The sequence below is a fragment of the Piliocolobus tephrosceles genome, chromosome 16 (genome assembly GCF_002776525.5).
Source record: "Piliocolobus tephrosceles isolate RC106 chromosome 16, ASM277652v3, whole genome shotgun sequence".
Taxonomy (NCBI): Eukaryota; Metazoa; Chordata; class Mammalia; order Primates; family Cercopithecidae; genus Piliocolobus; species Piliocolobus tephrosceles.
The window spans coordinates 23248371-23275191 of record NC_045449.1 but is presented as its reverse complement, the minus strand read 5'-3'; the positions used below and the strand labels follow the sequence as shown (position 1 = coordinate 23275191).

Below are 26821 nucleotides of genomic sequence, written 5' to 3'. Positions count from 1 at the left end.
AAAAAAAAAAAAAAAAAATCAAAAAAAATTTAGCCGTGCGTGGTGGCGCACGCCTGTAATTCTAGCTACTCTGGAGGCTGAGGCACAACGATTGCTTGAACCCGGGAGGTGGTGGTTGCAGCGTGCCGAGATCGCGACACTGAATTCCAGCCCGGGTGACAGAGGGAGACTGTCTCAAAAATCAATCAATCAATCAATCTCCCTTCTCAGAGAATTCTTCCTTGACCATCTCATGTAAGTATTCTCCCTGGTAATGAATGTACTAGCCTCACAACCTGCTAATAACCTTTCATAACTGCTATAACTTCTTAATTCATAATCTTTTGTTTGTTGTATAACTTTCCCATAGTCAGTAAGTTCCAAGAGGTTAAAGACCACGACTGTTCCGGTTCTAACTGTATAGCCAGAGCCCAAAGCCTGACATACATAGCTGGCACTCAGTATTCGTTTTTTTTTTTTTTTTTTTTTTTGAGACGGAGTCTGGCTGTGTCGCCCAGGCTGGAGTGCAGTGGCGCGATCTCGGCTCACTGCAAGCTCCGCCTCCGGGGTTCATGCCATTCTTCCGCCTCAGCCTCCGAGTAGCTAGGACTACAGGCGCCCGCCACCACGCCCGGCTAATTTTTTGTATTTTTAGTAGAGACGGGGTTTCACCGTGTTAGCCAAGATGGTCTCGATCTCCTGACCTCGTGATCCGCCCGCTTCGGCCTCCCAAAGTGCTGGGATTACAGGCTTGAGCCACCGCGCCCAACCTCAGTATTTGTTAAACCAATGAATAAAGAAGCTACAGAACTCAGTGGGCGGGCCAATAGGCTTGTCAGGGGCGTGGCATACGTAGAGGCGGAGTCTCCCCGCGGGATAGGGACCGGAAGCTTGGGCGGAGCTTCCCAGAGTGCCGTTCACGCCTTGGGGCGGGGCTAGGCGGGCGGCGACTTCGCGGGCAGAATTGGGGCTTATTTTCCCTATCCTCTAGCAGTTTCCTCCCCCAGAGCCCTGGCTCACCCGAAGGCACCTCTCCCCACCACTCGGATCCGCTCGTACTTCTCCATCTCATTTCTTAGCGTTTCACTTCCGTCTCCCACGCGGCGCGTGCGCGGACCCAGCCACTCTGGGCCCCGCCCCTTCACGGCGAGCGGCTTGCGGGGCGGAGCCAGCGCGCTAGGTGTGGATTCCGCCACGCGTACGTATTTGTGGGCCTGCACCACACACCGGCCGCTGCGATACGCCGTCACCTTTCCCCTCATGACCCTGCCCCACGCAGTGTCCAAAGAATAGGGCAAGAAAATAGGGCGCGCCCCGCAATGGCCGGCACGGTACCCGCCCCTCCCAAGCATATACCCAGCCCTTGTAAAGCTTGCTAGACTAAAAGGATGTCGCGTTCCCGAGAGTTGCATCCCACAGGCCGGGCGGGGGTGGGAAGAGAGGATCGACTCCCTTCTTGCCCACGAGTGACGCTATTTCAGGAGAAATCGGGTTCTCCTTGGCACGCAAACGATAAACACAACCAAAACGACCGAGGCCAGCGCTCCTGGGAGAAGGCAGCAGGGTTAGTTTCGTGTTTGCCTAGGGAGGGACGAGGGAAATCCCAAGTTGTGCAAGTTGATTCACCTGGGGAGGACATAACACGGTCTCAGGCCGTCCCGACTAGTGAGCACCGCGCTGGTCAGGACTCTCAACTCCCTTTTCACACACACGCACTGCAGGAGGGTAATCGGCCCTCAGTGCTCATCTAGGGTGAACCCCATGGGGGAAAATGGCGGCGGAAGTGAATCACTACCTGAAAGCATCAAGGGGAGAAGACGGCGGTTTCGCCGAGATGAGCTCAAGACAAAGCCTAGAGGCACAGGGCTGGTTAGTGTGATCAGCTAGGCTCTTTACCAGAAGTGAGGTTAATTCCAGGTTCTCCCGGGTTCCTGCTCTGCTGGAGCTGGAGCTCTATAAAAACTCAGCATTCGGCCAGGCGCGGTGGCTCACGCCTGTAATTCCAGCACTTTGGGAGGCCGGGGCGGGCAGATCACCTGAGGTCTGGCGTTTGAGACCAGCCTGGCCAACATGGTAAAACCTCATCTCTACTAAAAATACAAAAAGTTGGGCATGGTCGCGCTCGCCTGTAACCCCAGCTACTCGGGAAGCTGAGGCAGGAGAATCGCTTGAATCTGGGATGCGGAGGTTGCAGTGAGCCGAGATCGTGCCACTGCACTCCAGCCTGGGCGACACAGTGAGACTCCATCTCAAAAAAAAAAAGAAAGAAAGAAAGAAAAGAAAGAAAGAAAGAAAGAAACCCTGCCCCGGCCTTCGCAAGGGTACCCAAACCCGCCCACGTGGAAGGAGTGCTGATGGGCGCTGGCTCAGGCCGGTGTCGGCCGGCGTACAGAGCAGCTCTGTGAGCCAAGGGGAGGGGCGGGAAAGCCGCTCACCCGGGACACCAGTGCTGTCACCTAGAAACCGACTGCGCCTTGGTGAACCTAGGAGTCCCACAGGGGTTAATGTGTAACCTTGGAGCCATAAGGGAGAAAAACGCTCAAACGGCTTGGTCTGTGGGTCCTTGCCCCTCAGGTTTTTGGCTTTTTCCTCCCTCCCGCAGCACCTTTCCCCTCCCCCAGTTCTTCCCTCCCCTCTTCTTTTACCACCCTCTTCTCCCTCCCCGCCCTCACCCCCGCTTCACTTCCCTCGCTAGCTCTCAGCCGCTCCTCCTTTCGCCCAGTTTACTTAAACTTTCCCCGAAAGCGGCCGCCTTGCTCGGAGGCGGGAGAGGGAGCCCGCGCCACAGTGAGGGCAGGCTGACACCTACTGGCTAGGAGCCGCAACTGCTGCAAGCTACCCGCGTGGAGAGCGCGGGTCACCCCAGCAGTCCCTGCAAATCCGCGGTCTTGCTTGCCCAGCCTCCGGGGAGCCGGGCCGAGGGCCGGGACTGTCTGAGGGAGGACTGTGACAGCCGCCCGGCCCCGGGAGCTTAAGAGCGGGCGGGGAGAGGTGGCGATGGGTTACTCAGCAGTTCCCAAGCGCCCACCTCGCGGGCGCAGGAGGGACGGGTAAACACAGGTCTCCGGTCAGAAGACTGCGAGTGGTGCGGTGGGGGCACTGGGTCTGCACCGAGACCACTGTCGGAGGCGGGGCTCCCGAGTCCACCCCAGGACCAGGACTTAGGGGGCGTGGGCGTGTCGGGTCCCGTCCAGCTCTTCGCAGAAAGTAGAGGGTGGAGAGAGCTCTCGCGGTACCCGCCCAGGGCGGGGGAGCCGGTGGCCCGGGGAAAAGTGGGGACGCGGGTTAATGAGGCCAGGCGAGCGACGGCACCTGGGACTCCGTCGGCCGTCGGGAGGCGCCAGCGAGGGGTGCCTCGGTGACGACGCCCCCAGCACAGTTCCTAGTTACCCAAAGTCCGCGGGAGTCGGCCGGTGACTGAGAGGCCGCGGGGACACCCGGCTCGCGCGGCAGCAGCGCCTGAGGGGCGGGGGCAGGCGGACGGGGCGGGGGCAGGCGGGCGGGGCTAGGGCGCGGGCGTCTGGGGGCGGGGGCAGAGGCCTCGCAGGGAGGGCGAGGAGGAGTCAAGGGGCCTAGAGGGCTTCGCCGAAACTGTGTGGGGCTGGCGCCCGGCGGGAGAGGTGGCCGGACTGGACTGGTCCGAGAGGGACCCAGGTTCCCAGAACAGCCCGAGGAGGCGGCCTCGAGGGCGGACGGGGAGGGCCAGCATGCCCCCACTGTTGCACCCCGCCCTGCCGCTGCTCCTGGGCGCCACGCTGACCTTCCGGGCGCTCCGGCGCGCGCTCAGTCGCCTGCCCCTACCCGTGCACGTGCGCGCCGACCCCCTGCGCACCTGGCGCTGGCACAACCTGCTCGTCTCCTTCGCTCACTCCATTGTGTCGGGGATCTGGGCACTGTTGTGGTAAGCGACTGTGGGGATGAGGTGGCCGGGGGATCCTGAGCAGGGAGCTGGGGTCGGCTCTTGTGTTACTACCCCCATCGCTCTTCGGCGGGCTGAGGCCACGCAGTCTCACCTGATCCCGTTTGGTATCCTATCCAACCAGAAGCCGCAGTGGCCCCAGGGGAGGGGGATCGCCCCTGGGAAACTGGAGGCTCTTGGGTTTTGCCCAGCCACTCTTAGCTTCCCAGTCAGCCACTAGCGCGAGCCCAGGCTCCCCCAGGGCTGGGAAGGGTAACCGGGAAGGTGAGGGTCCCTGAGGGAGCCGAAATGCAGAGCCTGCTTTCTTCCCTGCTTTCCAGTGTATGGCAGACTCCCGACATGTTGGTGGAGATTGAGACGGCATGGTCACTTTCTGGCTATTTGCTCGTTTGCTTTTCTGCAGGTAGGTCTTGCCCAGGAAGCGGGAGGCCAATTGGGGACAGGGAGAAGGAAGCTGCTTGTTCAGTCCTTCGTGATCTCTTGCCCCATCCCTCCACTAGGGTATTTCATCCACGATACGGTGGACATCGTGGCTAGCGGACAGGCGCGAGCATCTTGGGAATACCTCGTCCATCACATCATGGTAAGAGAAGCTGATTATGTGGTATAGGCCTGGTGTCAGCAACCTAGTCTCAGCTCCGTCTTTCGGAACCTGGGAGAAGGCCGTGTTTTCTTACCGCCCACCCCTCCACCTGTGTGCTACTTCTTATTTTTAGGATGCTGAGGTTAGCAGTCTGTGTGCTTGTTCAGAGGCCAGCAACCCATGGTCTCACTGCCTTAGACTGAACATCATCCACAGCCAGAAACTGTGAGCAGGGATCAAAACCTAATGTTGAACGAACAAAACAAAGCATCTTATCCACTATAAACTATTATTCCAGGTGGAAATTTGGGATTTTCCAGCCCTCAATCTGATACCTCCCCCTACAAAGTCCAGGAAAGCACCTGCATCTGGTTCCCTAACTCCTATTCTCCCTTCTTCCCGCTAGGCCATGGGTGCCTTCTTCTCTGGCATCTTTTGGAGCAGCTTTGTTGGTGGTGGTGTCTTAACACTACTGGTGGAAGTCAGCAACATCTTCCTCACCATTCGCATGATGATGAAAATCAATAATGCCCAGGATCATCTCCTCTACAGGGTTAACAAGTATGTGAACCTGGTCATGTACTTTCTCTTCCGCCTGGCCCCTCAGGTCTACCTCACCCATTTCTTCTTGCGTTATGTGAGGCAGAGGACCCTGGGCACCTTCCTGCTGGGTATCCTGCTCATGCTGGACGTGATGATCATAATCTACTTTTCCCGCCTCCTCCGCTCTGACTTCTGCCCTGAGCGTGTCCCCAGGAAGCAACACAAAGACAAGTTCTTGACTGAGTGAGAGGCACAGAGCCTGAGACAAAAATGGACAAGGCCAGAAACAGCTTCACATGGAAACTGGGACTTAGCCCCAAGCCTGGGCGTCCTCTGGGGCCAGCCTCTCCACCTTCCGAGCCTGCGCCCACACTATTGAAAACACTCATGAAAGCACTCCTCTGAAGTCCTTGTCCTTTATTGGGCAAGGGGTGAGAGAAGCGGACAGACCGGTTGGACATAGTAGATGGGTATGTGAGGACAAAATGCTACCAGAAAGCCAGCCAATCCACACTCCCCTGAAATGGATGCTAATGCCCTTCAAACCCTGGGCATTGGTTTCATACACAGCCTCTTCCAGAGATAAAAGAAGGGGTTCTTGTACAGCTTCTTGTTACCCGCAACCATGGAGGCAAGTTCTGAGTTCCGGTTTTCCTAGGACACTAACTCTAGTCACAAAGATCTCTGGAGTGATCACACATGGTAGAGTGGCAGGGTGACTATTTCAAAATGATGAGTAGAACAGGAGTCTTGCCCAAGCCCTGTTATGTCAGTGTCTGTGTGTGGCCTCCCAGCCCAACCAGAAATTGACAGAGAGGCACGTATATGTTGAAAAGATATATATATATATATTTAGAATTGGGCAGCTGGACTCAGTTTAGATGATCCCAATCTGAAAAACAAAAGGGAGCCTCATTACTGGAGTTGAAATGTGAAGATTAAGCTGGAATGTTATTTTCAGAAAGCAAAATGAGGAACATTGAGGATAAGGTTTGTTAAGATAGGGTGCAGTCAGTTAATTACGACTCATCAGCAAAAATCAGGCTTTGGTCGCTAACATATGCATCATTTGCACCCAAGGGGTGAATGATAGGGGGTTTGTAGGAAGGAAACTTACTTTGTTGGCAACATCCAAAGCGTCGTAATCAGGAGCTAGTCGAACATATGCCTTTTTCTCTCCATCAGGCCTGGGGTAGAGAAGGAAGCCTTAGTCCCTGCCACTCTCACTGCCCCCACACCCTCCCCCTTCCTCCTCCAGTCCTCCAGCACTTCAATGGTTCTTCTGTTCATGTCATTCTTTTCCAATGATGATTTTTCCATCAACCCAGAGGACACCATGAAGCCACAAAGCCAATTCTCTTATGGGAAACACCACAGGCCATGTTAAGACTTAAACCAAGGTAATCTGCCGCACTTTAGTGGCCTTTGAAAATAGAAGTATGGACCCAGAAAACGAGCACCAACCCCCAATCAAGTCCTAGAAAGTGTTGCCTCAGGTCCATACAAAGGTCTGTAATTAAGACAGCCTGTAATTCCTGCCTCAAGGCTTACACACTGCTAAACCTACTCCAAGTTTAAGTCAAGGAAATTTTTTCCCCTGCTGAAAGGTCCAGAGGATTTTTTTTTTTTTTTTTTGAGACGGAGTCTCGCTCTGTTGTCCAGGCTGGGGTGCAGTGGCCGGATCTCAGCTCACTGCTAGCTCCGCCTCCCAGGTTCATGCCATTCTCCTGCCTCAGCCTCCCGAGTGGCTGGGACTACAGGCGCCTGCCACCTCGCCCGGCTAGTTTTTTATATTTTTTAGTAGAGACGGGGTTTCACCATGTTAGCCAGGATGGTCTCGATCTCCTGACCTCGTGATCCGCCCGTCTCGGCCTCCCAAAGTGCTGGGATTACAGGCTTGAGCCACCGCGCCCGGCCCGATTTTTTTTTTTTTAAAGGGCCTTGCTTGGTTGCTCAGGCTGGAGTACAATGGGGCAATCATGGGTGACTCCTGGGTTTAAATGATCTTCCTGCATAACTGGGACTATACGTGTAGTCCTGCATTACCAGGACTATCTAAACATCAAAGAGCTTCATGAAATGCAGGTTTTTTTGGCTCCAGACTGCCGGTCCAGCCCGCTCCCCATCCCTTGAGGCCCAACTCACCGAATCAGGGTGTTGACCTTGGCCACATCAATGTCATAGAGCTTCTTCACAGCCTGTTTAATCTGGTGCTTGTTGGCTTTAACATCCACAATGAACACAAGTGTGTTGTTGTCTTCTATCTTCTTCATGGCAGACTCAGTGGTCAGCGGAAACTTGATGATAGCATAGTGGTCAAGCCTACGAGAGGCAAAATGGGGTCACCTGGCCTGGGCCCTCTTTGGAGCCCAGAGCCTAGGGCATCAAACAACGAGGTACCAATCATTTTGTTCAGACTTTGGTTGCTTTACAGTGTCATCACCTGCACCCTGAAATCTAAGGGCCTGAAGCCCCAACCCCAGGGGCAGAACATTGTACATTTTCTTTCTCTTGAAGGGCTCTTACACCTTAAGTGATTAAAGAATCATCTTTGGGCCTGGCGTGGTGGCTCATGGCTGTAATCTCAGCACTTTGGGAGGCTGAGGCAGGCGTATCACGAGGTCAAGAGATCGTGACCATCCTGGCCAACTTGGCGAAGCTCCCTCTCTACTAAAAATACAAAAATTAGCTGGGCGTGGTGGTGCAAGCCTGTAGTCCCAGCTACTCAGGAGGCCGAGGCAGGAGAATTGGGCCAGGAGCAAATTCTTATGCACAGCTGAAGTTAAACTTACAGTGGCTTAAGCACAACTCTAACAGCTTTCCCCCATTTAAAGACAGAGCCCACCTGTTTACTCAGACACTACTTTCCTGTTTTGAAACCAGGTCAGGTCTAAACCTCATCACACTCAATCCTAGGTCCAACTTGGTGGGGGGAAGGGCAGGAAGACAGTCTGTGAACTGCTTTCCTATTGAACACAATCCACTCTTTCTGTTAGAAAAGAGTAGAAACAGCAAAAACCCATAGGTAGTAACTACTACCATGGCTCTACTCAAATCTGTGCTCCCTAAAAAGTTAGTTATTACCGGTAGCTCAAATACTCAACTGCCCAACCTTTTGCCCATTTCCCCCCAACCATTCCTTGAGCAATATGAAAATTTGGGAAAATGAATGCAAAGAAGCTTCTATACATCGCAGCAGCCCATAACTGCCAAATACAGATAACAGAATCCCCATTATCAATCAAGAATCAATCCATGTTCTCACCCTCAAGGATTGTTCCCTATAGCAGTAGGAACTAGGAGCAAGGAATCTCTGTATTCTACTTTACACTCCCCCCAAAACAGTTTTCAAACCGTGACCACATGTGAAGCAATAATTAACCTAACAAATTTTGAGACTCAGGGTTTTTTTTTTTTTGAGATGGAGTTTCACTCTTGTTGCCCAGGCTGGAGTGCAATCGTGCGATCTTGGCTCACCACAACCTCCAACTCCCGGGTTCAAGCGATTTTCCTCCGTCTCCCGCGGGTAGCCGGGATTACAGACATGCGCCACCACGCCCGGCTAATTTTCTATTTTTAGTAGACACGGGATTTCTCCATGTTACTCAGGCTGGTCTCGAACTGCTGACCTCAAGTGATCCGCCAGCCTCGGCCTCCAAAGTGCTGGGATTACAGACTTGAGCCACCGCACCCGGCCTCTGGGCTGACTTAAAAAGAATTCCTGCCAGTTTTATAAATACAGCAGAAACAATCTCCTCATACTTCCAATTAGAGAAGCGCACTGGACACAATTTGTGTTTGAGAAACCATCACACAGGGTGAGTGATTTCCAAATTACCAATAGAGAATACCCAAATCTTTTCATGGGTAGAGGGGGCAGTACTGACTTGTTTCTCCTGGGGGCGCTCTTCCGAGGATATTTGGGCTGCCTCCGGAGTCGCAGTGTCTTGGGCCGCCGGAAGGTGGGTGACGTGCGGATCTTCTTTTTTTTGTGGCTGTGGACACCTTTCAACACTGCTTTCTTGGCCTTTAAAGCCTTCGCTTTGGCTTCGGCTTTAGGAGGGGCAGGAGCTGGGAGAGAAGAAAACGGGGTGCGGGTTAGCAATCGGTTACTTCCGGCCCCAAGAACTGCAGTCGGCGACCCTGGCCACACGTGCATCAGTGGTTCCTTTGAAGACATCACAAATGTCAGGAGATTAAAACTTTTCCATCACATGCACGATAGCAGAGGCGAAAGCGACCAACTCGAAGTAAGTCCAGGGATACGACTATAAAACAAAGTAGCACTGAACGAACGCTTAGTACTTTCCAGAAAATGTCCTAGGAATTTTACACATACCCCATCGCAAAACCAGGCAGCGGAGAGGGGGGCGGGTAATGTAGCCCGGTTAAACATGAACCAGAAGGAAAAATGGTTAAAGCTGAGGGCACTAACTTCTTACAGGCCCGGGAACGTGGAGCGCCAACCAGTGGATGCGTGTAGCTTCCCAGAGCCGAATGTCTGGCTCTCCCTGGCGTATGATGTCTGCCGCGTTGCCTCCCCAACTCCCTCCACCGGAACTCAGCCCATGAGGCTGGGCCCACGCGGCCCACGTATACTGCAGTGTGTCCGAAACACGGGTAGCACCCCACAGAGCAGAGCCCTCAGGACTTAGCCCAGCAGCCATGCTCCCAATTCGTTCCCTCTGCGGCGCGGCAATCCCTGGTAAACCAGCGGCGGCCCCATCCCCAACACACACCTTCCTTCTTCGCTTTCGGCGCCATCTTGTGAAAAGGGTTTCCAATGCCCTTTCCCACAAGCTTATAGCGCCAAATCTCACCAAAGACTCGCGATGCTTTGTGCTTAGAGCTGATTTGGTAATTTGCAGAGTGGCGCCCTCTGGGAACGGTAGTTAGGTTTAATTTCTTCTTCGTGCGTGAACAAACATGCGCCACTCCTCCCCTCAAAGGCTCTAAAGCTTCATGGGGGTTGTAGTTTTATTTTTTGCTTTTTTTTGAGATGGAGTCTCGTTATGTTACCCAGGCTGGAGTGCAGTGGCGTGATCTCAGCTCACTGCAAGCTCCGCCTCCCGGGTTCACGCCATTCTCCTGCCTCAGCCTCCCGAGTAGCTGGGACTACAGGCGCATATCACCATGGGGGTTGTAGTTTTTTGAAGACACGCGTTTATTTGCTCAGGCCAGCGGACGGCGTAGCCGGCTGTCGCTAGGGTCTGGCCCCGGGAGCTTCCCATCTTGAGTAACTGCCAATCTCAGGGAAGAGGATTGCCATGCCAGGAGGCAGGAACGCTGCCAAGAGTAAAGAACACATTTAGATTGACTCGGGAGTTAGATACAGCTAAGTTCTAGAGTGTTGGAGCAGGATTTGCTCGGTCGAACTGAGGTCCAGAGAGGAATGTGGTTTATCAATAACACAGTGATTTGATGGCAGAAAAAAATCAAATCAGGGCCGGGCGCGGTGACTGACACCTGTAATCCCAGCACTTTGCGAGGCCAAGGTGGGCGAATTGCTTCGAGCTCAGGTGTTCGAGACCAGCCTGGGCAACACAGCGAAACCCCGTCTCTACAAAAGAATACAAAAAATTGCCGGGCGTGGTGGTGCGTGCCTGTAGTCCCAGTTCCTTGGGAGGCTGAGGTGGGAGGATCGCTTCATCCCTGGAGGTTGAGGCTGCAGTGAGCCATTCCAGCCTGGGTGGCAGAGTGAGACCCTGTCTCAAAAAAAAAAAAAAAAAAAACCGCGTCACGAGGAGGAAAAGTGTCCGAGGAAGTACAAGGCGGCTACATCTGCCCCTCTTTCCCTGCGACACTGATACTGTCAGTTTTACTGCGTTTCCTGATAATGCACTTGAAGTTCTATGAAAATTCCACACATTTCTACAAGATTCGCTAGTTCTTCCTGTTAGTAACTTCACTCACAATCCCCTGCCCTAAACTAGTCTTCCCTTCCATGTCCTGGTCATCTTTACATCCTCAAATTCAGCTCCAGATACAGAGAAAGGTTTCATAACACTCAGGTTTGCATCTCCTAAGGTGTGTGCCTAACCCATCCCCACTTGATCCTTTCTGTCTTCCTTCTCCCCTCGTAAAACTAGAGATGTCCCCTTTGACGGTGAAATTGATTGTGCACTGCCCCCTCTTCTATCCTGCAGGACTTTGCAAAAAGAAGTTATCCCTGTGGGATAGATTCCAATGGGGCCAGAACAATGAACACCCATATCAGAGGGGAGTCCCCGCCTCCCAGAGCGGAGACCACCCCAAAGAGCGGAGTTTCCGGGTCCACTTAGCCCTTCTTTAACCTCCCTAGAGGGAGGCAGCTTGATCTTCAGCCCTCCCATCTCATAATCTACACAGCAGCCTTGAAGGAAAAGACGCCAAACTTCAGACGTCTCTCTCCTCGGTGGGCACCTCATTCTAACCCTGGCACCCCCTTAGCACGCTTCCCCTCCACCACCACCACCCCCGACCTCCCAGGGCAGAAGGGCGAGCGGGGGCAGACTCTGTGAGTCACCTCCCAGGCCTGGAGTTGAGGAGGGAAGCGCCGCCTCTCCTTGGGTCCCTTCTCTCCCCCTTTCCCCTCCCTGCTGGTTTCTGGCATCGCCAGATGCTGCGCAGCAGTCTCCGATTCCCTATCACCAATTCGGCTGGGTAAGGGTCCCCATGAAGGCGCAGCCGGGCATAGAGGTGCAGGGGAGAGCAGCCTGGGAGTCCCTATCTGGATAGGCTCCAGCCTGGTTGGGGGCGGTCCTGGTGCCCGGTAAAGCGTCAGACGAGGGAGCCTGGGTAGGGCAGCGCAGAGGCGTGGAGAGGAGGGGGAGGCGAGGGCTGGCAGCGAGGCCTGGAGCGGCCAGGAGGGGGGCGGGGGGCGGCCCTTCGCTAGGAATTTCCGGGGATCGTGTTTCAGCGTTCGCGGAGTCCCAGCGGAGTGGGACTCGAGGTCCTGCAGCCGGACTGGGCCCCTCGCCCCCTCCTCCAGCGGCCTGCGGGCCTTGGCAGCGCCGCCCTTGCCCACACTGACCCCGTGTGGCAGGGCCACTCCGCGCCCCGGGGCCACTCTGTAATGGTAGGGCAGCCTCAGCCCCGAGATGACGTCGGGTCTCCGCGGTCCCGGGTTATTGTAGGAACTATCCGGCCCCGCGTAATCGTAGGGTCTGCGCGGGCCAGGCCCACACCAGACGGGTCTCCCCGCCCCCAATTGGCGGCGGAGGAGTCTCCTCGCCCCAGAGTCATCTTCGGGACGCCCAGGGCCCGGGTGATTGTGGGCTCGCCCCGGCCCCGGGTGATTGTTTCATCTCCGTGGCCCTCGGTGGTCGTAGCGTCTCCGAGACCGCGGGCTCCCTTAGGGTCCCCGTGGCCCCGAGTTGTAGTCGGGACACCCCGGCCGCGGGTGATCGTCGGCTCTCCACGCGCCCGGGTCGCTGGCGCGGATCCAGCCTCGGCGCCTTCTCAGGGCGCCCTGCAAGGCCGCAGGCAGGATGAACATTCTGGCGCCCGTGCGGAGGGATCGCGTCCTGGCGGAGCTGCCGCAGGTAAGCGCCGGGGCCACGTCGGGATTCAGTCTACAGCCCGGGGTGTGGGCGGGGCGGAGGCGGCACCAGACCAGAGGACTGGGCCCAGCCCTGCCACCCAGCTAGGCCTGCTGCTTCTGGGTGGTCCCTGCACTCCACCCCTACCCGGGCCGCTTGGCTACGGGACAAGGGCCAGGAGTGGGAAGCTCCACTCTCTTTCATCCTTCCCACTAAGTGCCTGAGGAAGGAGGCCGCTTTGCACGTGCACAAAGACTTCCACCCCCGCGTCACCTGCGCCTGCCAGGAGCACCGGACAGGCACCGTGGGGTGAGTTAGGGACACCCACAGCAAAGAGAGGAGGTCCCAGGAAACTCTGTAGTCATAACGAGGGTAAACAACCACCCCCACCCCCTTGGGGCTTCATTTCAGCTCCTACCAGCTATATGGTTATTTCCTCTGTGTCCTCTCCTTTCTTCCCAATAAGGTTGTTGTGAGTTCTATGAGATGAGGTTGGGTAGAAGGGTGGCAGCTGGGTTCCTGAGTAGAGACTAAGGTGTCTGAGATGGGAAGGTGGTCACCTGCTCAGATCCTCACATAGAGTCCATGGAGCCCCAGGGCAGGGGTCTGGCTGTGCTTACAGGGATGAGTCTTATTGTGGGTTTTAAAGGTAATACTGATAACAGTTGGCACCATTAATTAAGCATTGGCTGTGTGCCAGGCAGTGTTGAGTACTATCATTATCTTTATTGACACATCCATCACTTAAGATATATTCTGATTTCAGAGACATTAAAATGGGGGGAGGGTGTCTTAGAATATAGGACATTTATCTCATTTTAACCTTCACAATGACCCAATAAAATATATACTGACTTCACCTAAATGTTTAAACTGGGGCTTAGAGAGGCTAAATAATGTGTCCAAAGTCACACAGCTAATCCGTGTGAGAGCTGGGATTCAAATTCACGTTTCTCTGCTGCTGGAGCACAAAACACTCCTCCTCCCCAGCACATCTGTTCAGGCAGCTGTCTGGGACACCTGGTGTCTATAGTACCCTCAGCCTGGGTGCAGCTACCTTTCTGGACCTAGTTGGGAGCATTGGAACTCCCTAGGGTGAAAGAGCTCGTGCCCACTCCCCTTGCCCACTCTTGTGTCCAGCAGATTTAAGATCTCCAAGATCATTGTGGTGGGGGACCTGTCGGTGGGGAAGACTTGCCTCATTAATAGGTAAGGAGGTGCTGGAGCTGAACTGGGTAGGGCGGGGCGAAACCTAGACAAGTGGGCTGGCTCCAGATTGGAGCATCTGGTACCCTCTCAGGTTCTGCAAAGACACCTTTGATAAGAATTATAAGGCCACCATTGGAGTGGACTTCGAGATGGAACGTTTTGAGGTGCTGGGTATCCCCTTCAGTTTGCAGCTGTGAGTGCTTCCACACCCCTTCCAGCTATCCCTTCCCCCCAGCACCCACACCCTCCAACATATATACCTGTGCTTCACTCCTCCTTCCTCGCAGTTGGGATACCGCTGGACAGGAGAGGTTCAAATGCATTGCATCAACCTACTATCGAGGAGCTCAAGGTAAGGGGCTGGGTGAAGTGGGGTAGGTGGGTCTCAGAGTGCACCTGGCTTCTCATCTGGAGCGGGAAGAATTGGGGAAAGGAGCAGTAGTGTCTTCCTTGTCAACCTGGGGCTGTTTCTACCACTCTTCCAGCCATCATCGTTGTCTTCAACCTGAATGATGTGGCATCTCTGGAACATACCAAGTATGTGAGCATCCTGCAATATAATGGGAGGCTCTGGGAAGAGAGGGCTCAGAACAGAGGGGTGGTCAGGAAGAAGAAGAATGCATGTTGCACCAAAGAGGGGGTAATTGGGCATATGAATGTTGGTGGGAGGGGTCCTGCAGGCTCACTAATCCCTCACTTTCCACCACCCGTGGCAGGCAGTGGCTGGCTGATGCCTTGAAGGAGAATGACCCTTCCAGTGTGCTTCTCTTCCTCGTAGGTTCCAAGAAGGATCTGAGTGTGAGTGTGCCAGTGGGGGGACTTCCCAGCTTGGTGAGGGAATGCCCCCGTCTGATTCTGGCCTTCCCTCAGACCCCTGCTCAGTATGCGCTGATGGAGAAAGATGCCCTCCAGGTGGCCCAGGAGATGAAGGCTGAGTACTGGGCAGTCTCATCTCTCACTGGTGAGTTAGAGGCTTCAGGGCTCTGCTGTGACACTCTTGCCTGGCTCTCCTCTCACTGCTATACCTCCAGCTGTGCCCTGTGTCCCCAGATCTGGCACTGCCCCTGAGCACCTATCTGCTCCCTGTGTCAGGTGAGAATGTCCGAGAATTCTTCTTCCGCGTGGCAGCACTGACCTTTGAGGCCAATGTGCTGGCAGAGCTGGAGAAATCGGGGGCCCGACGCATTGGGGATGTTGTCCGTGAGTGTCTGCCTGGTTGAGGGTGGCTGAGGGCACAGTGAGCCTCCAATCCCTGCTTCACATATTTCCCACCTTTCTTTAGGCATCAACAGTGATGACAGCAACCTCTACCTAACTGCCAGCAAGAAGAAGCCCACATGTTGTCCATGAGGGGTGAGGAGACTGTTCAGGGACTGCCAAGCCCTGGGGCACTGTGCCACCCTCATTCCTCCAGAGCTTGACCCCTGAACATTGGCACTGACTTTATCCAGACCAAAGAGCTGCCTCTTGGTGGCAGTATTCCCACAGAGGGGTAGCTGGGACCATGCTAATCACTTCCTGCTCCAGGCACCGTGCCAAAGACTGGATGCCCCCTACTCTTCAGGGGACTGTCCAGGGTGCCCAGCGGTAGTGGGGAAGAGTGTCTCTGTTCTTTTGCTCAGCCTGCTGGGCCCTTTGTGTGTGAGGATGCTTGATTCCAGCCTCTCATTGTGCCTTATGCATTAAAATTTCTTTGTTACGAGCACTTTGGGGCTGGAGTTCTTTGTTGGGGATGATGGATGTGGAATGGGCATGACTGTGGGGCCATCTTGCCACTAGAGCCCCCTGGGGATGCTGTGCTGGCCATCCCTGGCCCCTGGGCAGGTTCAGGTAGGCTGCACTGGGTCCTCACTGGGTGATGTCTGAATGGCTGGTTTTGAGAGCCCTTTTCCCCTCATCCTTTCCCCACACGTGTCCTACTTGGTGCTTATACCCAAATATTCACTACTTTTTCTTTTTTTCACCCTTTTCTTGCCTTCCCTTTAAGAAATACTTTTCCAGGCTGGGTGCGGTGGCTCATGCCTGTAATCTCAGCACTTTGAGAGGCCAAGGCAGGCGGATCACTTGAATTCAGGAGTTTGAGACCAGCCTGGCCAACATGGTGAAACCCCATCTCCATTAAAATATGAAAATTAGCCGGGCGTGGTGGTGCGTGCCTGTAATTCCAGCTACTTGATAGGATGAGGCAGGAGAATCGCTTGAACTCAGGAGTTATTATAACCATTAACTTTTCTCTTTTGTTGTTTTATTTTGTTTTTTGGTTTGGTTTTTTGGTTGTTTATTCCATTAACTTTTGTATGGGGAAAGGTGACCGAGACCCTGGCTCCCTGTTGACATCTGACCCAGAGTTCCAGAGTAGCTGGAAGCACCTCAGACATCTGGGTCAACAAAGGAGGACTTATGGCCTCCTGTCATCCTAGGAGGCTAAGGGGGTCCAAATTAGAAGGCAGATTCTGGCTCCCAGTTGCCAAGTGCTCTGTCTGTTCCATTCCCGGTTCCATTCTCACCAGGATGGTTGGTTTTTCTGCACTCTTCCCTTCTCCTGGCTTCCCCTCCCTCACAGTTCCTAGACTCTCTAGAGCTACCACAGGAAGGAGGGTCTGGGCCACAGCCCTACCCACTCCGGACTTGGGTCTGGAGGAAAGTGAAGGTGGGGATCAGGCAGAGCAACAGCAGCAGCAGCAGCAGAGCCCCTGGATGATGGTGGAAAAAACAAGGTGTGGACCCCATCCTTTCCCCTCCTCTCCATCCTCGCTTTGGAAGCTGGTGCCAAGAGAATTGGAGGGGTGTGGTGCATGGAATGTCAGCGATGTGGCCAAAACTTCTTTTCACACTCTCCTGTCATTATTTTTTCCATTTCTGTTCCCTCACAGCACTGGGCTCCTCACCCTTGCCTTCCCTGTTAACAGATGTGTGTGAAGCCAGCACCACAGTCCAGGTGTGGTGTTTGTGCTGCACCGGGTATGGGTGTTCTGTGTTCCGTGTGCATGTTGTATGTGTGTGGTGAGTAGATTTTCTGTGTCTTCTGTGATATATACATGCGCAGAGTGTTGTACCTGAGGGCGTAAGGGGTGTCACTGGGATGAGGTTCCAATGAATGCAGCCTGCCCTGTTCTCCAGTGGAGTTAGGCCTTGGGAGAGGTCTGTGGGCGAGAGAGGGGAAGCCTGGGCTCCACCAGAGCCGGAGATGGCGACGCCAGGACCTCCCTGGGCTCAGGTGATCCTGCCACCTCAGCCTCCCAAGTAGCTGGGACTACAAGTGCGCGCCACTAAGCTAACTAATTTTTTTTTTTTTTTTTGTAGAGATGGGGTTCGCTCGCTCGCCGGCGGGCAGAGGTGGGGCTGCGGCTGGGTTCCCAAGGGTCGGCGGGGCGGGGAGCGGGGCGGGAGTGTGCGGTTTAGAGAATGACCGGGGCGGGGCTCGTTGTAACACTAAGAATTGGGGCTACGATCTGGAGGCAGGGTTAAAATCTGGGGCTTGGACTGCAAGTTGGAACCAGAGATGGGTGGTGAAAACTGGGCCTGTAAGGTTAAGGTCTGAGATAAAGGGGAAATCCTAGGGTTACAGGGGGAACAAAGAGGTGCCTGCGAGGCGCCGGGAGGCCCCGGATGAAGAACGCGGCTGACGCTGAGACCCGGGCTGGGAAGACTACGCAGCCTGGAGCGGAGTGGGGGAGGCGGGCGGGGGCTGCGCCAGCATGAGGCGGGGTTAGGGGCTAGGCGGGGGCTAAGCCGAGACTGGAGTTCACGGCTGGGCCGAGGGCTCGGCCGGGCTGAGGCTCAGGGTTGGACTTCACGGAAGAGTCCTGTAGAGACGAAGACCTGGGCCGAGAGCGATGTGGGTCAGGACGACACTCACAATTGAAAGATGGACTAAGGAAAAGACCGAGCCCAAGGTCCGCTCGTGGGATGAGAGCCGGTACTGCGGTAAGAGGGGCGGGGCAGGGGCTTAGCAGGGGCTGGGCAGAGGGCGCGGCCCGGCTCGCAGACCCCGAGCGGCGCACGCGGGAGGCAGGCAAACCAACAAGGGAGGCGGGCAAACCAACGAGGGAGGCGGGGCCCCGCGCGGGGCCGGGGGGGGGCGCGGGCCGGGGGCGGGCTCGCGTCGAGTCGCGGGCCAATGATTGAGGACTGGGGGCTTGAGGCCCTACTGGGTCGCCCGCGGGTTGGGCGGGAAGTCTGGCTTCAGCCAGAGCTGTAACTCTTTGGCTATCGGACTGGGTGGACCGGGCGCAGGCCGCTGCCCTTGAAGCGCCGGCCTTCGCTGGAGCCCATGGACCAGCGCCCTCCCGGACGCCTGGGCGGGAGCGGGCGGTTCCATCGACCCTGAGGGTGGACCAGGGAGACTGAGGGTTCCACGCGTGGCATCACAATTACCTCCGCGGGGGCGAGGCCAGAGAGGCATTTCCAAGGAGACGCGGGCGCACTGGCCCTCCCTTGCTTCCTCCTCTTCCCTCCTTCCTTTCCTAGTTTCTTCCCTTCCTTCTCCTTCCCTCCCTTCCCGCCCTACTCCTTTCCGCTGCTCTGGGGCCCACCCCCAGTGCCTCGAGGGCGAGGAGAGCTCCTCGGCCCTGCAGGACAGGGAGGATTCTGTACAGATGAGCATAACCTGTGAGTCTGGAGTTAGGCCTCTGTGCGCCCATAACGCTTCACGGGGAAAGACGCCATAAGCCTCCCACTTTCTTTCACCCTATCACCCTCCTTATTCATTGTGTGTGTTGTCAGTCACTCGTGCTGCAGGACTTCTGGACTGCTGCTGGTCAGAGCTGTCCTGTCCTCTGGAACTAAAGAGCAGGTTGCTTTTCTCAGCTCTGAAGAGAGTTACTAAATTCGTCTCTCCCTTTGTCCCTCCTCCGCCCCTCTCCTTCACAGACAGAGCTGATGGGTGTCCCAGCTCTGGGGGATCTAGTCAGTGGAGGGTAAACAGGCCCTGACCCTGCATGTGTGCTTTTTTTTTTTTCTGAGACGGAGTCTCGCTCTGTTGCCCAGGCTGGAGTGTAGTGGCGAAATCTCGGCTCACTGCAAACTCCGCCTCCCGGGTTCAAGCAAGTCTCCTGCCTCAGCCTCCTGAGTAGCTGGGATTACAGGCGCGTGCCACCACACCCAGCTATTTTTTCTTTTTTTTTGTATTTTTAGTAGAGACGGGGTTTCACCATGTTGGTCAGGCTGGTCTTGAACTCCTGACCTTGTGATCCGCCGACCTCGGCCTCCCAAAGTGCTGGGATTACAGGCGTGAGCCACCGCCCCGGCCATGTGTGCCTCTTTCATGGTGGCTCCTGAAACAGCAAGGCAAAGGAGTTTTGGTTCCTCACCCTGGCTGAGGCCCCAGCAGCAAGACTTTAGGGTCCAGGGTGGATAAGGGAGGCTGTGGAGTCCGGATTGAGTAAAACCAGAGGGTGAGGAATTGGCTGTGTTGGAGCTGAAAAGCAGGTGTAGTAGGAAGTGACTGAGCCTCAAAAAAACACCTGTCCTTCCCGCTGTCTCACTCTGCCGCCCAGGCTGGAGTGCAGTAGCACGATATCGGCTCACTGCAACCTACACCTACACCTCTGGGGTTCAGGAAATTCTCCTGCCTTGGCCTCCAGAGCAGCTGGGACTACAGGTGTGCGCCACCACGCCTGGCCATGCTGGTCTCAAACTCCTGACCTCAAGTGATCCGCCCACCTCGGCCTCCCAAAGTTCTGGGATTACAGGCATGAACCACTGCACCCAGCCTGGTAGGACAGATTTTGCATATGGAGCCGAATGTGATTTATTATTTTATTTTTTAATTTTAATTTTAATTTTTTTTAGACAGAGTCTCGCTCTGTAGCCCAGGCTGGAGTGCAGTGCGCCATCTTGGCTCACTGCAAGCTCCGCCTCCTGGGTTCACACCATTCTCCTGCCTCAGCCTCGTGAGTAGCTGGTATTACAGGTGCCCACCACCACACTCGGCTAATTTTTTGTATTTTTAGTAGAGACGAGGTTTCACTGTGTTAGGCGGGATGGTCTCGATCTCCTGACCTCGTGATCCACCTGCCTCAACCTCCCAAAGTTCTGGGATTATAGGTGTGAGCCACTGCGCCCAGCTATTTTGTAAGACAGAGTCTCTGTCTCCCAGGCTGGAGTGCTGTGGTGCTCTCAGCTCACTGCAACCTCTGCCTCACCAGCTCACTCAAGCAGAATGTGGTTTTAAGGTTTGGTTGTGGAGCTTCACATACAGAATGGCCTTTGTTTACAGGGGTGTGTCCCCAGCCAACAGTAAGTAGATAGGGCTGAAAGAGCATAGGCTATGGAACCAGGAAGACCTGGGTTTGAATCCTACCTCTGCCATCTATTAACATGTATCTTTGGACAACTTACTTATCCTAAGTCTCTGTTCTCATCCATAGAATGGGGCTGTGGTGGGGATTTAGAATCAAAGGCATATATTTTAGTTGAGACAGGGTCTTACCCTGTTGCCCAGGCCACAGTGCAATGGTGCGATCACGGCTCACTGCAGCCTTGACCTCCCTGGATTCAGGTGATCCTCCCACCTCAGCCTCCTGAGTAGCTGGGACTACAGGTGTGCACCACTAAGCCAGCTAATTTTTGTATTTTTTGTAGAGATGGGGTTTTGCCATGTTGCCCAGGCTGGTCTCGAATTCGTGGGCTTGTGATCTTCCCGCCTCAGACTCCCAAAATGATGGGATTACAGATTTATGTCATTTCATTGGTGGATGTTGAAAACATGGAAGTTGATGAAATTATCCAGGACATGCTTTTGTAGAGTCTTCTGAGGAGGTGACCAAGTCTGGTAGTCACCAATTTAAGGTGTACAGCAAAACAAGAGGAGATAACAAAGGAGACAGGGAAGAACTAAAGAGCTGGTTAGAGAAGGAAGAGAAAGATGAGGTCTGCCATGGAAGTCCAAGGAACAGTTTGCAGAAGAAGGAGACTCATTGGTCAACCGGGTCAGGTGAGGCTGGGCGCAGTGGCTCACGCCTGTAATCCTAACACTTTGGGAGGCCAAGGAGGGTGGACCATGAGGTCAGGAGTTCGAGACCAGCCTGTCCAACATGGTGAAACACCGTCTCTACTAAAAATACAAAAATTAGCCAGGTGTGGTGGCGCGCACCTGTAATCCCAGCTACTCAGGAGGCTGAGGCAGGAGAATTGCTTGAACCTGGGAGGCGGAGGGTGCAGTGAGCCAAGATTGCACCACTGCACTCCAGCCTGGGCGACAGAGCGAGACTCCATCTCAAAACAAAACAAAAAACAGGGTCAAGTGAGATAAGAAGCCCACTGGGTGTGGCTACTGGGAAACTGCTGGTGGCCTTTGCCAAAGCTATTCAGATTGGGGGGTGGATGGCTGCCATGTTGCAGGTGGCTGAAAGAGAAGAAAGGTGGAGACACTGAGCTCACTGAAGGTAGGAACTTGGCCTCTTTTCTAGTGCTGAGTGAAGCCACCCAACATATGTCCTCTAAATGAATGAGTAAATCAATTTGGATTGAAAGGGGTATATGCAATGGTAGGAGAAACAGGATTGACAGAGTGTTTTGTTTTATGATGTTTATAGCCTGTAAGGGGAGAAAAAAGAAGCCAGTAAAGAAGGAGAAGGTGTCAATTCTGGCTGGGACCTCAAATATAGATGCTTTGGGCATGAGAAAGGAGGGACACCCCTTTCCCAGGCAAGCAAAGTTGATGAGGGTTGGAGTGTCCACAGATAATGGCAGTGAAATTATCTGCTGAGAGAACCAGTGGTTGCAGGAGTTTCCAGGAAGTGCTTAAAGTCATTCATTCACTCTTTTGTTCATTTAACAAATTTTGAGTATTTGCTGTGCTGCGGAAAACAAGAGGAGGAGCTGATCAGAGACTTGTAGGAGGATGACCAAGTGCCACTGAAGGCTTGCTGAAGACACCAAGCAATCAGTTTCCCTTCCTTAAGCAGACCTGAAGTCCAGTGCCTCAAGGGACAAAGCTAGTTGTGGGAAGGAAAGGCAAAGGGGCAGACTCTATCTTGTGGCTGCTGATGGGGAGCTGCCACCCCAGTTGGAGGTCTGCTCAGGGTCATCCTGTGTCCAGGCTCCACACACCCTGGGACAGTTTCTGGAGCTGTCCCTCCTTGCCTAGACCCTGGCTGGCTCCTATTCATCACTCTAACTCTAGTGATGCCCCTTCTAAGAAGTCTTCCATAGTCCCCTGTCCTCCTTTCCAGTCCTGGTAGGTGGCCCTTGTCCTGTGCTACCATTTCCCTGTCAGCATCTGTATCACACTGTCATGAACCTCCTGTGTCCCTCTTCCCTCCCCCTCACCCCTCCAACCCCGCAGCCCCTCAAGAGCAGGGACTGTTGTTTTATCTCTGCATCTCCAGGATGCAGTGGGGCCTGACATGTGGAACTTCTCGGGGTATGTTTGGTGAATAAATGGCACAGGGAGGGGGCTGCTGCCGCCACTGCCACTCTGTGCTCTCTCAGATGTAAACAGGTTACCCAGCTGGGAGAGAGGACATCTGCTGGCTGGTGTGGCATCCAGCACTGATGTGTCTACCTTCTCTGAAGGTGAGTCCAGGAGACTTTTGACCCAGGGGGGTCCCCATCACCCCTCACCTGGGAAAGCTGATACCTGGTGGAAGCTTGGTCCTGAGGCAGGGAGGGAGGGAAGTGTTTGGTCCCTAAGCTGCCCCATCCTCAACCAATCCCCTACAGATGCCAGAGGGGACCCCTTTCTCAAGGCCACAATCACCCCATTCATTTGTATAGAACTTTATGGCACATAAGTATCTTTGACATATGTGAATTGAGTATGCCCAACAACCCTGCAAAATAGGTATGACCACCATCCCATTTTGTGGATAAGGAAACTAAAGGCTCAGAGAAGTAAAGGAATTTGCCCTAGGCCACCCAGCTAGTAAGTGACAGACCCACGACTTGGGCTCAGGCCTGACTACAAGTTCAGGGCGATTTGCCACTATGCTGCCCTTTGTCCCAGCTCAGCAGTGCTGAGGAAGACCAAGGTGGTGGTGAAGCTTCAGGGTCCTGCCACACACCTATGCCTTCCTCATCTTCCCGGGGGATAAAGGGTACAAGAGGGGAGGAGAAAGACACAGATCACCCATGGGTCAGCGGTGTAGTGAGGACCCAGGACTTCACAGCTTTGTGTGGGAAAGGGAAGGAGGGAGAAATGTGGGTAAGCCTCAGGCCAAGCTGCTGCACTGTGAGGCCACTTGGACTCACACCACAGCCTGGGCTCATTGCTGGCTGGTGACCAGTATGAGGTCTCACCCTAGTTCCTCTCCTCGTGGGCACTGGCAAAGGCACAGTCCTCATGGCCTTTTTTTAATTTCTATTTTTTTTTTTTTTTCTTGAGACGGAGTCTCGCTCTGCCGCCCAGGCTGGAGTGCAGTGGCCGGATCTCAGCTCACTGCAAGCTCCGCCTCCTAGGTTTAGGCCATTCTCCTGCCTCAGCCTCCCGAGTAGCTGGGGCTACAGGCGCCGGCCAAATCGCCCGGCTAGTTTTTTGTATTTTTTAGTAGAGACGGGGTTTCACCGTGTTAGCCAGGATGGTCTCGATCTCCTGCCCTCGTGATCCGCCCGTCTCGGCCTCCCAAAGTGCTGGGATTACAGGCTTGAGCCACCGCGCCCGGCCTTATTTCTATTTTTTTGAGACGGAGTCTTGCTCTGTCACCCGGGCTGGAGTGCGGTGGCCGGATCTCAGCTCACTGCAAGCTCCGCCTCCTGGGTTTATGCCATTCTCCTGCCTCAGCCTCCCGAGTAGCTGGGACTACAGGCGCCTGCCACCTCGCCCGGCTAGTTTTTTGTATTTTTTAGTGGAGACGGGGTTTCACCGTGTTAGCCAGGATGGTCTCGATCTCCTGACCTTGTGATCCGCCTGTCTCGGCCTCCCAAAGTGCTGGGATTACAGGCTTGAGCCACCGCGCCCGGCCCTTTCATGGCCTGTTTGAGGGTAAGCCAGCCACAGCTCCCCAGGCCAGTGCCGGCTCCCTCCCTCCGCTAGGGGTGCGGGGGGAATCCGAGGTAAGGTCCCTTGTCCTCTGCCTGGTGAGTGAGATTCTGGGCTGTGAGAGGCGCAGAGTTGCCTCATGGGCTTACCTTTGAGAGGGGACAGCCGGTGGTAGATCAGGGCCTTAGGCAGGGTCAGAGGTAAGGCAGTGGTGGTAGACTGGGGAAATTCTCCTGTCTTCAGGACTGGCATTGAGCTGAGCAACAGAGGTGGGGGCCTTTCTCCAGGGCTTTCCCCTAACCCCAAATTCTCACCCCAGCAGCTTCTTCCTGTGCCCTGGGAAAGGGGATGTGGTCTCTGTGCTGCCTAAAAGGGTGCCTAGGCTGGGGGTGGGTCGTTCAAAAGCCTGGCACTCTAGGCAGTGGGGAGAGTGTGGGAAGGTGCTGCGTGAAGAACAGGGAAAGGATCAAGAAGCGGGCATGGGAAGGGAGGGGAGTGAGAAAGGTGTCAGGCGGGAAGAGAAAAGGGGCTTGAAGGAAAAGGGAGGAGGGGGAAGTGGGGAGGGAAGGATGAGACAGAAGCTAAGGAGCATGATGCGGGCCTTAGATCCTGGCCAGGCTGTGAGAGATCAGAGCGGGCCAGGGCAGGTGTAGGAACTGAGGATGCTGCGGCTCTGCTGCTCCTGGGGCTCCGGGATGCCATGGCAGGAGGGCCTTCTCCTACCAGGTGCCTTGTGGAGCAGGGCCGCCACTCATTGTGGGTAGCTGGCTGAAGGGCAGGCAGGAGCCAGTGGAAGCCTCCCACTGGAGGGAGAGGACAGAAGTAACAGGCAATCACAGGACTGCAGGGGGCTTGGTGAGGGTCTCCTGTGTTATCAGACATGGAACCAGACATTTTGCTGGGACCTGGGGTTACTCTGGGGCCAAGTTACTACTACTGAAGCAGAAACACTTCTTGGGGTGGGGACAGCTGGTGGTGGCAGGTGAATTTGGTGAGGTTTGAGCTTGAGCTGTGGGAAGACCCAGAGGTCTGCGGCTGCTGCTGATGACCCAGACCCCTGCCCCCTCAGGTGACTGCAAGGAGCCTGACAAGTGCTGCTGGAAACACAAGCAGTGCACTGGGCACATCATCTACCCCTTCGCCTCTGACTGTGTCTGCCACAGCCTGCACCTACGCTCTGTCGACCACTGCAACTGTAATTCTAGGTGAGGGCCCGCCCCCTTGGGGGACCCATGGCAGAGCAGGTCCCAACTTTCATTGTGGTGTCCCCTTCAACCTTTGGTTTGCCTCTTCAGCTTTGAATTGGTGCTGCCAGCCCAGTCCCAGCTCTGCACACGTTGCTCTGATCTAAGAGAAATGGGGAGGTCTGTTGGCGGCCTGGGACAGGCCCAGCAGAAGCCCACTGTCCCTCAGGTTTCTGGCTCTGGGTCCCTGGGGGAGTGATGGGAGCCGGGCTGAGAGTCCCATGTATGGCAGGCTGAAGGACTGCTCAGAGGACAGCAGCAGCTCCCGGGGTGCGGGCCCAACCTGCTCCCATGTCATCGAGTCCCCTTGCTTTGAGCTCACACCGGAGGAGCAGCATGTGGAGCGATTCTGGTATGGCTGGTGAGTGAGCCCCGGTGGGCTGATGGGGAAGGGGCCTCTACAGGGCACTGCCCCCCCCGCCCCCACTCTGTCAAACTTCCCTCATCATCCCTCCTCCCAGGTGCAAAAGCTACAGACCTGTCTCTGTGGCGGTGATCCACCATCCCCTCCACCATGAGTGTGGGGCAGATGATCTAAATGAAGAAGAGGAAGAGGAGGAGCAGGAAAGCAAGCCCCCCATCCCAACGCAGGTGGGGCCTGCCGCCGCCTCCCCTGACCTAGGCACCAGCATGGCCACTGGTACCCCTGACTCCGCAGCGCCCATCACCATCTGGCGCTCTGAGAGCCCCACAGGGAAGGGTCAGGGCAGCAAGGTGATCAAGAAGGTAAAGAAGAAAAAGGAAAAAGAGAAAGACAAGGAGGAGGATATGGATGAGAAGGCAAAGCTGAAAAAAAAAGCCAAGAAAGGCCAGGTGACTAAGAAGAAAAGCCCGGTTAAATTGGAGCCTTCCCCGCCAGACGCGAGCCGATCATTAAGCCCAAGACAGCTGGCCAGGATGTCCGAGTCCAGCCCAGAAAGCAGGGAAGAGCTGGAGAGCGAGGACAGTTACAATGGCCGGGGGCAGGAGGAACTGTCCAGCGAGGATATTCTGGAATCATCATCGCCCAGGAAGAGAGAGAACACAGTTCAGGCCAAAAAGACAGGGGCAAAGCCCTCACAAGCCAGGAAGGTAAACAACAGAAAATCTCCAGGATCAAACCCCAACCTCAGTTGAGGCCAGGGTGGTCAGGGTGCAGAATAAATGCCATCGAGCCTGTGGCTGGCCCTCTGCTGCTGTTCTCTCCCTCCAACCTGGCTGTTTCTTGCGGGGCAAGGGGTGGGCTCAGGGCTGCGGGGGTTTCTCAAAGGCAATCCAGCTTTCACAAAGGAAGCCCATGGGAAGGCAGGTGGGAGGGAAAGGAAGGGGCACGGCCCTATTTCCTCCTACCTCCTAGGACAAGGTGGAAGAGTACATCTGGGTGGGAAGGAGGACTTCCCCTCTCTCCTGGGAGAGACTCCCGGTCTATGTGAAACCCACTTCTGGGAGAGGCAGTACTGTCTGCGGTGATACCCCCAATAAATGGAACTTTTTAACCCACTCTGTGCCACTGTGCCTGGCCTTTCCCTCCTCTAAGTGGCTCTGCAGAAGGTACTCGAGGTACCACCAGAGACTGACCTTCCCAGCTGGTGGTCCAGCTCCTCCCTTGTAGCCCTTTTGTGCTGAAGGGAGCTGACTTCTGGGTTCCTGGCAGAGCTGGCCCCTTCCCCCAGTTCTTGATGAAGAAAAGCAAGGGGAGGGAGTGTGCCACGTCCGGGCAGCAGTGGCCTTTTCTGACTTCTCTGCTGAGCCCCAAGCAGAGGAAAGGGAGCCAGAGGTCCCTCTCTCCCAGCACTGACTCACAGAGCTATGAGATGAAGCCTTTGTGCAGAAACAGGGATGGCAGATTCAGAACAAAAAATGTAGTGGAGCAGGGACAAAAGGCCAGGGCCAGTGTGTTGGAGGGGAGCAGGTGAGCGGGGC

General features: G+C 55.1%; 5 protein-coding genes and 3 non-coding genes across 19 annotated transcripts in view; 3 read left to right on the top strand and 5 right to left on the bottom strand.

Moving 5' to 3' along the window:
- NEK8 (NIMA related kinase 8) overlaps positions 1–3395 on the bottom strand; it is a 20251-nt gene extending 16856 nt beyond the window's left edge. Inside the window, exons 1-2 of one of the 5 annotated variants that reach the window (XM_023183914.3) lie at positions 1876–2000; positions 1606–1774 (exon numbers count right to left, since the gene is read on the bottom strand). Coding sequence is in view for 3 of the 5 variants with exons in the window: in XM_023183913.3 (XP_023039681.1) it covers positions 1000–1391 (392 nt within the window). In the remaining 2 variants the exon portion in view is untranslated. Of the gene's footprint in view, positions 1–999; positions 1502–1605; positions 1775–1875; positions 2001–3291 lie in introns of those variants that run through there. The other 4 variants (XM_023183917.2, XM_023183913.3, XM_023183912.3 and 1 more) reach the window with 4 other exon arrangements.
- On the top strand, positions 2277–5430 carry TLCD1 (TLC domain containing 1). 2 transcript variants are annotated; one of them, XM_023183920.2, is made up of 4 exons: positions 2277–3029; positions 4219–4301; positions 4399–4481; positions 4888–5430. In XM_023183920.2, the coding sequence occupies exons 1-4, from the start codon at positions 2977–2979 to the stop codon at positions 5269–5271; spliced, it is 603 nt and encodes a 200-aa protein (XP_023039688.1). In that variant the 5' UTR covers positions 2277–2976; the 3' UTR covers positions 5272–5430. The 2 variants fall into 2 exon arrangements, with proteins under 2 accessions (XP_023039688.1, XP_023039687.1); XM_023183919.1 differs by lacking the exon at positions 2277–3029 and adding an exon at positions 3520–3880.
- A 418-nt stretch (positions 5431–5848) lies between these two features.
- RPL23A (ribosomal protein L23a) lies at positions 5849–9920 on the bottom strand. Its single transcript, XM_023183921.2, has 5 exons — positions 9764–9920; positions 8912–9095; positions 7170–7346; positions 6142–6211; positions 5849–5916 (listed from the first exon to the last, which is right to left on the bottom strand). Exons 1-5 carry the CDS (start codon positions 9786–9788, stop codon positions 5902–5904), a joined length of 471 nt encoding a protein of 156 aa, XP_023039689.1. The 5' UTR covers positions 9789–9920; the 3' UTR covers positions 5849–5901.
- LOC111520857 lies at positions 6029–6100 on the bottom strand. The gene has a single exon (XR_002724779.1). It is a non-coding gene; the product is annotated as a small nucleolar RNA Z17 (small nucleolar RNA).
- On the bottom strand, positions 7403–7474 carry LOC111520858. The gene has a single exon (XR_002724780.2). It is a non-coding gene; the product is annotated as a small nucleolar RNA Z17 (small nucleolar RNA).
- LOC111520854 lies at positions 9178–9244 on the bottom strand. The gene has a single exon (XR_002724777.1). It is a non-coding gene; the product is annotated as a small nucleolar RNA SNORD42 (small nucleolar RNA).
- A 1405-nt stretch (positions 9921–11325) lies between the features above and the next one.
- On the top strand, positions 11326–15458 carry RAB34 (RAB34, member RAS oncogene family). 5 transcript variants are annotated; one of them, XM_023183907.2, is made up of 11 exons: positions 11326–11418; positions 12335–12547; positions 12762–12853; positions 13685–13753; positions 13845–13946; positions 14041–14105; positions 14239–14290; positions 14470–14551; positions 14624–14714; positions 14846–14953; positions 15036–15458. In XM_023183907.2, the coding sequence occupies exons 2-11, from the start codon at positions 12494–12496 to the stop codon at positions 15101–15103; spliced, it is 783 nt and encodes a 260-aa protein (XP_023039675.1). In that variant the 5' UTR covers positions 11326–11418; positions 12335–12493; the 3' UTR covers positions 15104–15458. The 5 variants fall into 5 exon arrangements, with proteins under 5 accessions (XP_023039675.1, XP_023039674.1, XP_023039676.1 ...); XM_023183906.2 differs by lacking the exon at positions 11326–11418 and adding an exon at positions 11522–11666; XM_023183908.3 differs by lacking the exon at positions 11326–11418 and adding an exon at positions 11555–11666 and having other exon boundaries at positions 13688–13753.
- A 1902-nt stretch (positions 15459–17360) lies between these two features.
- On the top strand, positions 17361–26079 carry PROCA1 (protein interacting with cyclin A1). 3 transcript variants are annotated; one of them, XM_026447113.1, is made up of 6 exons: positions 17532–17669; positions 22182–22273; positions 22729–22731; positions 24745–24880; positions 25152–25280; positions 25381–26079. In XM_026447113.1, the coding sequence occupies exons 1-6, from the start codon at positions 17590–17592 to the stop codon at positions 26033–26035; spliced, it is 1095 nt and encodes a 364-aa protein (XP_026302898.1). In that variant the 5' UTR covers positions 17532–17589; the 3' UTR covers positions 26036–26079. The 3 variants fall into 3 exon arrangements, with proteins under 3 accessions (XP_023039671.2, XP_026302898.1, XP_023039672.2); XM_023183903.3 differs by lacking the exons at positions 22182–22273; positions 22729–22731 and having other exon boundaries at positions 17361–17680; XM_023183904.2 differs by lacking the exons at positions 17532–17669; positions 22182–22273; positions 22729–22731 and adding an exon at positions 18159–18364 and having other exon boundaries at positions 24971–25280.
- The last annotated feature ends 742 nt before the right edge of the window (positions 26080–26821 follow it).